The sequence below is a fragment of the Acipenser ruthenus genome, chromosome 7 (genome assembly GCF_902713425.1).
Source record: "Acipenser ruthenus chromosome 7, fAciRut3.2 maternal haplotype, whole genome shotgun sequence".
Taxonomy (NCBI): Eukaryota; Metazoa; Chordata; class Actinopteri; order Acipenseriformes; family Acipenseridae; genus Acipenser; species Acipenser ruthenus.
In genome coordinates, this window is record NC_081195.1 from 30,509,683 (window position 1) to 30,521,078 (window position 11,396).

The following is an 11,396-nucleotide window of genomic DNA, read 5'->3' on the forward strand; positions in this document are numbered from 1 at the left end:
AGTCTGTTATTATTAGTAATATTGAAATGATCAGGAGCCAGGAGTTTGAGCAGGGTTACAAACTCACACTAGCCCTGCTGCTGCTGCTGCACCCAGTCCTGGATTTCAGAGCTCCCCTCAATGAAGTCTGTTATTATTAGTAATATTGAAATGATCAGGAGCCAGGAGTTTGAGCAGGGTTACAAACTCACACTAGCCCTGCTGCTGCTGCTGCACTCAGTCCTGGGGTTCAAAGCTCCCCTCAATGAAGTCTGTTATTATTAGTAATATTGAAATGATCAGGAGCCAGGAGTTTGAGCAGGGTTACAAACTCACACTAGCCCTGCTGCTGCTGCACCCAGTCCTGGGGTTCAGAGCTCCCCTCAATGAAGTATGTTATTATTAGTAATATTGAAATGATCAGGATCCAGGAGTTTGAGCATGGTTACAAACTCACACTAGCCCTGCTGCTGCTGCTGCACCCAGTCCTGGGGTTCAGAGCTCCCCTCAATGAAGTCTGCTTTTATTAATATTGAAATGAGCACATTCCTAGAGGAACATGAAAAATCCATCTTTCAAATGATGGTACAACGCTGTTTATGGCCACAAGATGTCAGTATTGCATTATAAAAAAAAATCTTGTTGGCATTCTGAGGTATAGCCAGTCTGTTTTAATAAAACGGCTGACAAGAAAGTGAGATTTAAAAAAAAATGTTATTATGGTGCTGCTGTCCTGTACTGCGGTGGGACCAGGGTAAGGGCGGATATGTAAAAAGTCAGATAAATGAATCCTGTTACTATAGTCACCCAATTCTTGTTTTGAGATTAAGCTTTTATTAGGAAGCTCCCTAAAAACCTGGTTTAGAAAGATACAGGGTATAAATGCTTGTGACAGAGTAGTTGTCTGCCGTGTGGGCGCGTGCATTCGCTGCTGAGTGACAGGCAGGAGATCGAGACTGAGGTTGAAGTTGATACGCCCCCCGCAGGTGAAGAGGGTTTATTTACAGATCGACACACTGAACAGCTCACGTGACTCTACCAGCAATGGCAGCGCACGGAGCGCATACAACACAGTGTACGAAAACTCTAGTGGGATCTACAATCTGTGAACTAATCTTCTTTGATCAATAATCAACGAACTCCAGCTATCGGCGGTTTCGACTTGCTCACTCGCTCTTCGGTATCCAGCTGTGTGTTTCACCGACAGCCAGACAGAGCTGAAGAGCTCGATTACTTGAAGAATAATCAAAAAAAAAAAAAAAAGATCTGTTTTTAAAACTGACTAACTGACTAACCTACCGCTATAAGGACATCAGCACCAAAAGGCCAGCTTGAATCCCAGATTTAAAGTCTTCTGTCTGTTTCCTGGTGGTTTGAGTTTATTTAGTTTTGTCACAAGTTGGTGGTTGTGGGTTTCATTCTAATTTGAATATATATATATATATATATATATATATATATATATATATAGCATTGATCCCCTACACTATAGAAGAGTCAATGTACAGTCCTCAAACACTATAAACAAAAATGGTTGGGTGAGTAAGCAGTGGTGTTTGCCTGCAACCAAAGCATTGTAGATTAGCTTTGGGGAGGAGCTGCATGGTCAGCATTATCTACTCATTAATGAACAGAGAGCTGCCCATGCTGTGTAGTCCAGCCTCCTAACATTCCTCTCTCCTCTCATCTCACTCTCTCTCTCTCTCTCTCTCTCTCCAGGACCTCATCTGTCACCCGCAGCACATCCTGGAAAACGAAGGGTTAACCAAAGTGGCCCGGATGGTTCAGGCACTGACAGAGACAGCCGCGCAAGGACCCCTCTAGCTCCTAGGACAGGGCTGCCTACCGCTGCCCGACTCAAACTTGCCAAACACAGTCCAGTCAAAGATGTTCTGTGGTACCGAATCGAACATTTCTGCAGTAATATTGATATTTTTGGTCCAGTGCAGGTATCACTTTTTTACTGGCACTTTTAAGCCTTGAGTCGAGGGGCGGGGTTAATTATATCCGTCATTAAGTTGGGTCAGTCTGTCCGTCAGTACGTTGTTTTTTTTTTTTGTTTGTTTGTTTGTTTTTTGTTTTTGTTTTTTTTACCACATGGTCTCTAATCCTGAGTATCTTGCTCACCACATTACTGCAGGCTCTCTCTCTCTCTCTCTCTCTCTCTCTCTCTCTCTCTCTCTCTCTCTCTCTCTCTCTCTCTCTCTCTCTCTCTCTCTCTCTCTCTCTCTCTCTCTCTCTCTCTCTCTCTCTCTCTCTCTCTCTCTCTCTCTCTCAGAAGCGTTCTCCTCCTGTTTGCTGAATCAGCTCCATCCTTGCATTTGGTAATATATGAAGAACGTTAAAACGAAGAAAAACACAAGTTCCACTGCGGTCCACAAGGTGGTGCTATTTTGCCATTCAGAAGTTTTTCAGAAGTTTTGGGCAGTTTTAATAAAAAATAGCAAATTTCTTACTCGTTGACATCTCATCCTAAAACATATTGTTACAGAACGCATTTGTTATTCAATTGCCGGAACAGGAAAACGTTTTTATTGCCCATGGTATGCAGTTATTGTTTGCAACAATATATATATATATATATATATATATATATATATATATATATATATATATATATATATATATATATATATATATATCTCCTCTCAAAACCCCAGCCCCTCACAGACAATTTCCGCCTGGGAGGCTGTGCCCTTAAATAAATCACAATATCTTCCAAAGTATAGACAGCACAGGCATGGTTCAGGGCTTGAATTCAAGGTAACCCCTTGGGCATCAAGACTAAAACCTCAGGTGTGATAAAAGTCTTACTCAGTACCACACTGGAAGGAGATATCCAGAAAAAATACATAAAAAAACAACAAACGCTTTTCATTTTTTTATGTTCTATAGTCATTTTTTCAACTTGTAGCATATGAAAAGAGCCAGATTTTTTTTCCAGTGCTTCACCAACATGTCTAATATACTGGGTAAAAATTTGGAACTGTTTGAACAAAGGGATCAAATTCTACAGGAGTTTTTACAAAGCTAAGCCCAAGGGTCCCCAAACCTCTCCAAAAATAAACATTGTGTAAATCTTTATGTCAATTGATATACTAAGTTCTAAAAGGGATGTTATCTTCTGGCACCTCACAGGCTAGCCATTGCCACAAGCATTTGCCTTTGAAAGGTTTTTTTTTTTTTTTTTTTTTTTTTTTCCCCTTATCTCATTCAAGAGGTGGGCGTGTTTGTTTGCACATCAATTACTCTGTGATGCATTGGGTTACAAACACAGTAAAGGCAGCAGCAAAACGCAAGCTAGTCGATTGCTTTTGTTTTGAATGCATGGGGGTACTAGACACATTGCGAATGGGATATCTCAGCGGTGAAATGACGGATTCGAAAAATTCCTTCGCTGTTTGACGGTAGGAAAACAACGATTTTGATATCGAGTCAGCTTTTTTCTCTTTTGCTTTTGTAATAATATTAAAAATGAGTTATGAAATATAATATTTACGTGCAGTTCCGTGTTCCGCCGGCGGGGCAAGAGGGGCGTAAAAGGATATATATATATATATATATATATATATATATATATATATATATATATATATATATATATATATATATATATATATTCATACGGTTCATCAACTTCAAACTGTTTAATTCTCGACGGTCTGGCAAAAACGTGCCGATGTTACGACGAATTCAGTGCCCCTGTCATGGCAAATTTTGCCCCCCTGCCAAATTTGTCCCCCCCTGAGTCATGTGACATGTCAGCGTTCTGTTGCTATGCGCGTCACTGCTTTTGCTCCACAGATCTTGACACTGACAGTTGGAGTTCGTTCGTGCCGTCATACAATTGTAATCAAATCATTTTTCTTTTTACAGTACAAATTTGTAATACTGTGTTTTTTCCCCCTCAGAAAACTACATTTATAAATCGATATGGATCACTTAAGAGCGGTATATCGCTACCTCAGCACAGGTGAGTATCCTGAAAAAGCCACCAAAGAAGAGAAGAGGGGTATCAGAAAGAAAGCCAGTACATTCGTTTTGAAAGGTAAAAAAAATAAATAAATATCGAAAATTAATATTAATACATTATAAGTTATTGAAGCCGTCCTGTATTTTTGAAGATGTACATAGACATTTAAATAAATGATAAACGTGTGTGTGTAATATATATATATATATATATGAAAGAAAAGGTTTAAAAGATTAAAACATCTCTCTATATATAACTAATAGCAGAAATGTGAGTACCAGAAAACAGAATTTGTATTAAAGAAGAATATATGTGTATATATATATATATATATATATATATATATATATATATATATATATATATATATATATATATATATCTTTTTTCTTGTTTTGTAGCTGGATCTCTTACTCCTTTCCCGAGCTGTGAGAGAACTCCCCTCCCAGAGGTACATTTCTGTGATGTGGAGGTCTACTGCACATGCAGGAGACCATACAGGATTGGACTGGAGCTGATGGTGGAATGCGGGAGGTGTGGCGAATGGTTCCATGGCCAGTGTGAAGATCTACAGCCAGATGACCTCATAAGTATGGAGGAGTATATGTGCTGCATTTGCAGAGTTACACACATGGGTAAGCATGTAAGTAAAGGTGAAACAGATTTATTATTTTGTTTTTTACTATATGTTTTTTTGAACATTTTATACTAAGCATTCCAGCTTAGTATTATACTAACACTAAAATTTGGTAATGCCTGTCAAACAACTTTACCATAATTTATAACTATTTACATATGTACAGTAGGGCATTGTTAATAAGGCTCATTGTCTTCAGTGTTTATTTTTCATGAGCACACAACTACTTATTTTGAAGACTTTTTTTTTCAGGAGACCTTGGTTCTGTATTGAGACGTTTTTATTTGGAGAAATATTGCAGATGCTTTTGCACTTTCATTTTTAATTGGTATGGTAGTCTTAGTTTCTGAGCTACTGAATTATTGCCTGACTTGAGTATTTCCAGGGCAGAGATATCCAAAGTAAACTGGATGTCAGTTCTAACACCCACCTTGTTTTAATGTAGTTATTGTGAACCAGCTGGGGGAGGGGTTGATTCACTGTATTGAAGTGAATTTGTGCCAAATAAGGTGGGTGTAACATGATATAAAAGTACAGTAAATGTAATTCTGAAGTAATAAACAACTTCACATTTTACATGTGCATGTTACAGACAGTACATGTAATGCTTCAATTTCAAATTCGATTTCCATTCCTATTAAATGATATTAGACAATTACGTACTATACAAGTTAACAGTATGAAATGTCATTTTTAGACAGACAGCCTCTTTAAAGTCTTTCTTTTTTTGTGGGTTATGTGAGAAGGCATTTTAAAGTTCTGTTAAACCTGCTCCTAACACCCCACTCCATAGGTCAGGACCTTGACGTGGTGAGTGGGCTTTTTACCAAAGCTGACCTACAGTATAGCTTTTTTTTCACCACTGCTTACGCATTAAGTCCTGGATAGCACTTTACAATGGAAATATGCAATCTGATCATGTACTGATCATGTTTTATTGTGAAGAATACAGAAAATAAAGTTTGTTACATTTTTCAACATGTTGTGCCTTTTTTGTGAATGTCTTTCTGGTTCTGACTACTACAACTGATACACAACTCACTAAAATGACTGAGTTCAGATTTCTGCTCGCCATGCAGTGCTCTGTTAAGGGTTCCCCAGCACTAAGACTGGACAACTCAGATCTAGATTGACTTCTACTCTAGCATTTACACAAATCTGACATCCTCTATGCTTCATTAGTTAAGAGCCTGAATTATAGACACTAAAGTCAGGGACAATATGTAGTGGTTAACAATCACATTGCTTCTAGTTCCAAATTTGTACTTTTGAGTGTTCGAAGTTATGGAAGAAACATTCTTATTTTATAGCATATGATATAATTTGGCTTCATACATATTTAACAAATGCATATACAGTATTACTCATAACAAAGGAACAACAACCAATCTGCAGACCTGCTTTGAGAAATGATAGGCTCCATTCCAGGATGATGCCAATGATCTGACAAACACTGTAGGAAGTGGCAACACATACAATGAGGGTGTATTACTTCATTTTTTTATGACAAGTTATATGGTTAAACTAAGAGAAATTTGTTTGCAGATTTAGTGCAAGACCATGCATGAATAATGCTAAATATTAAACCTTTTGACCTGTTAATTCCTTTAATTTTTAACATTCCCTAAATATTTCTCACAATATACACTGAAGCTACTGTATAACCTATATTAATCATACTGCCTTATTGGAGTAAATAACAATATTTGTTGATCACAAACTTATTGGCACATTTTAAATTAAAGTCTGTAAGTTAAGGTTAGTCTTAATTGAGTTAGTCACTATTAATCAATTAGAAACCGCTACTTATCAATTTAGCAATATTATTTAAAAAAAACCAAAAAAAAACCCATTAGCTGTAAAACATGCACAGAAACTGAAGCAAAATAGTTTGTGCACTTAGCACAGCATGGTCAAAACAAAGGAGTTGGATCTAGATGTGAGAAAACCACTTGTTACAGTGACTACTACAGCAGAAGGGGAATCGATAAAGAGCGTTGTGGATAAAAAAAAATCGTAATACAAAAATCCACAATAATCAAGAAGTATTTGAAGACTAATTCAACTGAAACGATGGAAAGAAGTGGACGTTCCAGGAAAATTACGACTATAGCATAAAGAATTGTTCGAGCAGCTCGCAAAAATCCACCATTAACAGCCAAGAATTTAAAGAAACATCTGGTATTGCAGTGTATGAAATAACTATACAAAGTCATCTAAACACAAAAGGCTTATACGCGACCTTAATGGTAACCACATTTGACAACAATTCAAATAAAAAAATAAAAAAATAAAAAGCGTCTTGAATGATCTTTAGTTAAGGGTGTCAATAATTTTGTCTGCAACTGTATGTAATCATGACAACTCCCTGATTGTGATCCATAAGTATAGCAAGACTAAACATCAACATGACTACCCACAAATGTGTAGAAATTATTACCAGACTATACTTCTAACTTATTGTTTGTTATAAACATTTTGTTTATTTGAAAAGTTACAATTTTAATATAACGTTTGCGTTACATTTGTGATCATTTAGCTGTTCTACTTTATTATTATTATTTATTAGCATATATATGTAATTAAACCATATTTAATGTCTTTTATATTTACTGTAAAAGTTCTTATGTAATCGCGTGAAGAGCAATCAAATGCAATACAACCATTTATGATACAAAAAAACATTGTTAAATATTAAAAATAAATCTAATAATAATACGAATAAATGTAAAAAAAACACGCAAACGTAATTTTCAGTAAGTAAAACAAAAGCAATCAAATTAAATACAACCATTTATGATACAAAAAACATTGATAAATATAAAAAAAAATGCCAATAAAAAAAGCAAACGTAACTTTCAGTAAGTAAAATGCCGAGATGTTTTACCCTATCCTCTCTTCGCATCGCGAAACTTAATCGTCACGTGACTCGTACGCTAATATGTCACATGACTCAGGGGGGGACAAATTTGGCAGGGGGGCGAAATTTGCCATGACACCCCCTAGGATTGATGTGTCCTCGGCGGATGTGCGCATGCGCTTGCAACAAACCTTGCGATCTGCCAACGGATCGCGTGTGATTCCTCGCTCACGACGCAAAGCGCGTAACCTGTCATTGCAATCCACTAGACTGTAGAGCAGCGCCTGCTGCAACGTGAACGTGCGGTCTGCTGCAAACGGGAGCGAGTTTATTGCTTCTGGACGGAAAATGTTTGTGCAAGCTTGTGATTTCAGCGATTCTACATCCAGAACAAATTGTTTAAACACAGTCACAACAACAACAACTATATATTGTGTTTGTTCAAATGTGTATAAATGAGCTAGTTACTTACTCTTATTAGGACGGAAGTATTGTATGTACTCTTACTATATTGTGATTATCGAACTGTGTACATGGACATATTTTAGTAAACGTTGCTCTGAAGTTATTGTATATTTTATCTGCTCTTACTGCATTGTGAAATATGTATATTTTGTGAGAGCTGTAAGTCGCCCTGAGTGAGGGCGTCTGCTAAGAAAATGAATAAGAAAAAGAGGAAGAAAACAAAACGCAACGGTAATTAAATGAAGTCTTGTGACAAATTGTACCAGTATGTTTCACAGAGCACAATAAACACATTGAAACACTCTCGTTTATATTTATTTATTATTATTACTACAGAGGTAATCTACTACGTGTAAATTAAGCCAGTTATTTTATAATTCAGTTAAATGCAGTACAATCTTCTAAATGTTTATTTACTTATTTATTTGTAAGCAATTCCTGCTGACAGTGTTGTGAGGAGCGTGCAGTAGCAGAAAAGATTCTGGAAACTTGTACATAAATACTTTAGTTTATTTCTCATTGAAGAACACATTTTTCTTTTAAAATATTACTTGGTACTGTTTTTTTGTCTGTTAATATTTAAGTGAGAAGTTTCTTTTTGTTTGTTTTATTCAGGAATTATTTCTTAAATCGTGAAGTCACGCCCGTGACGAGGACAATAGAAACAGGGTTAGTAAAAAAAAAAAAAATAGAAGTACAATGTTTCAATTATGATTCGATTTGTAACGTTTGATTTCCATATGAAATACTGAGAGAAGATGAGTGTATTATGTTAATTTATCAAATGAACAGCAGGGCATTGCAACATATTCGATTGTATAATGATGAGTGTAGCAAATGTATTAAAAACCTATTTTAACTCTTTTGATCTAGTCATCTTAACGAAGATTATGGATCCAACAATGTACAGGGAAATATTACTGTACAAGACAATGGGAAAATACCCCGAGAAGGCCAGGAAGGGGGAAAAATTCATCATCCGGAGGCGTGCAGGACAATATGTGGTTCAAGGTAATTCAAAGCTTGGATGGGTTGCAAATGCTATAAATTCAAATTAAATTAAATTTCACAAAACCCCAAAATGTATAGCTAACTTACCTGGAGAGGTGGTGGTGGCGCTATTTGCCAAATAAATAATAGGCTAATATTATTTTTGTTGCTTTACCGTGTTGATGACCATTCGTTAATGGGTAAGGGCGTCTGCTAAGAAATAAATAATAATAATAATAATAATAATAATAATAATAATAATAATAATAATAATAATAATAATGTCTAAGGTATCTTCACTACAACGAAAACATAATTAGCCAACGTAACTTATTTTCAGCAACAGATGCTACTGTAATCGTATTAGCCTAATAATATATTGTTGGATAGCTGTATATTAACTTTGTAGTTCACCAAACGTTTCGTTTAACAAAACTCAGAGATATTCATCCCTAGTAACCAATCTCACTTAGAAAAAAGCAGGCACGGCTAACTACAGGACTACGGGTGAAAATCACTGCCATAGCTGAATATGTGTTTACAACCCAGTCTACATGTTTTTTTCCTTATTATTTTCTATTGTTTATTAGATGGAGAGCTCTATTATATATGTAAGAAGGGTACAGAGCCATCAATGAAGGTGAAGGTGGTCAAAGGCACTGAAGAGGCAGACAGTCTCTTCCTGGAATTTCATGCAAGTGCTATAGGGGCACACTGTGGCCAACACAGAACCAGAGAGGCAATTTCCTCCAGATATTACTGGCCTGGAATGAGTTCCGATATTGATAATTGGGTGGGTGCTTTTTGAGTGCAGTACATGACCTACACCAGTATCCAATACAATAACTAGAGAGATCAATCGGTTTTTGGTTATAAAAATTAATAAATGAAAAGGAAGTTTAAACAACAGCTCAACTGAGTTTTCTTAACATTGAAAAATCTTACACTGTGTTATAAACTTTAAAAACATTTTTATGCAAGTGCCATCCTGTTAGAGGCTATGAGACTGACACCAGCTGTTTGCTATATACCTGGTAACATTTCATTAAATTAACAAAAATATTTTCCAATAATTCACAGTTTGGTAACATAATATGAAAGCGACATGTCGTGGAATTCTAAATAAAAGGAAGAGAGACTGCGAGTTCCAAACACACAGGCCTTTATTTCTTAAGTTTGCAAACTGAAAACACTCTCAACACACAGGGTGCTAGATAATCATCGAGCAGTGTTTCAACATACAGAGTTAGATCAGTTTCTTATATACCTTAAAACTGTCAGCAAGGCAGAGGGTTAGCCAATGATGATTCAGATATTAGCATATAAGGAAAAACAACTTATAACTGTGCATACCTGGCATATAGCTAAGCAAACAGATAACAGGATGGGTGGTTTGGGTGTACGTACAAAGAAACAAGTCTGGCTCATCCTGTTATCTTCACAGCCACAGCTGCAGTGTAGGCATCTTGCGGTTCCTTGTAACAAACTTTATCTTAGGCAAAGCATACAAGGTTATGCGAGCAAGGTTATAGGAGTACAAAATGCCAGTACATTATGTCGAGCCAATTCTATTTTTCTGTAACATATTCTATTACAAGCTGCCGTCCCGAGAGCCAGAGGGGGTGGAGCTGCAGTCCCGAGAGCCAGAGGGGGTGGAGCTGCCGTCCCGAGAGCCAGAGGGGGTGGAGCTGCCGTCCCGAGAGCCAGAGGGGGTGGAGCTGCCGTCCCGAGAGCCAGAGGGGGTGGAGCTGCCGTCCCGAGAGCCAGAGGGGGTGGAGCTGCCGTCCCGAGAGCCAGAGGGGGTGGAGCTGCCGTCCCGAGAGCCAGAGGGGGTGGAGCTGCAGTCCCGAGAGCCAGAGGGGGTGGAGCTGCCGCCGCCCGAGCAAGAGGGGGAAGAGGTGAAGAGCCCGCCGGCACCACAGCCCCGACCACCACCCCTGCGGTCCAGTCCGGCACCGCCGCTGTGTGCGGTCCCTCGCCCCTTGCTCCTGGACACCCTTACGGTTTGCTTGGACCTCCCTTCGCTAGACCTGGAGCCCAGGAGTCTGCAGAACCGGTCACAGTTCTCCACCTGGTTCCATGCTCCGCTCCTCCCAAGCACCAAGACGTCGCTGCGCTGCTCCCAGACGGCGCTTGAGCTCCCCCTGGTCACTACTTTGCTCCCCCTGGGTGATTGGACGTCGCTGCACCGGGCCCCGGCTGCAGACCTCCAGTGCCCCGGTTGTCGCGCCGGTCGCCCCTGACAAACCGGTGGGGTCCCTCGTCACAGGTGCGCGGTCCCTACCTGGCGGGGCCAGAACATGGACCGGCCCACCCTCAAGTCCGCCCATGGAAGAGGGCGAAAAGAGACATTGATGGACTCGAGGGTGGGTGGTTGTGTTTTAGGGGAGGAGGTGGCCGACGAATGGCCGGTGTCTTGAAAAGACAAGGGGGGGGGATATGTGAGACAGCAGGGAGGGGGTTAAAGCCTCCCTGAAGAAAAACATGTGCGG

The 11,396-nt window shown here is 38.7% G+C and overlaps 1 protein-coding gene and 2 long non-coding RNA genes across 3 annotated transcripts in view; all 3 read left to right on the forward strand.

The window, feature by feature from the left end:
• The window catches only part of LOC131737606 (leucine-rich repeat and calponin homology domain-containing protein 1-like), a 40,682-nt gene extending 38,879 nt beyond the window's left edge, over window positions 1-1,803 (forward strand). The window contains 1 exon segment of the mRNA XM_059027853.1: window positions 1,699-1,803. Coding sequence (XP_058883836.1) covers window positions 1,699-1,803 — 105 coding nt within the window.
• A 1,402-nt stretch (window positions 1,804-3,205) lies between these two features.
• LOC131737492 (uncharacterized) lies at window positions 3,206-5,567 on the forward strand. Its single transcript, XR_009329131.1, has 3 exons — window positions 3,206-3,386; window positions 3,891-4,027; window positions 4,354-5,567. It is a non-coding gene; the product is annotated as an uncharacterized LOC131737492 (long non-coding RNA).
• A 2,165-nt stretch (window positions 5,568-7,732) lies between these two features.
• Window positions 7,733-10,575, forward strand: LOC131737636 (uncharacterized). The gene is made up of 4 exons (XR_009329282.1): window positions 7,733-8,145; window positions 8,530-8,583; window positions 8,788-8,925; window positions 9,495-10,575. It is a non-coding gene; the product is annotated as an uncharacterized LOC131737636 (long non-coding RNA).
• Window positions 10,576-11,396: the final 821 nt, after the last annotated feature.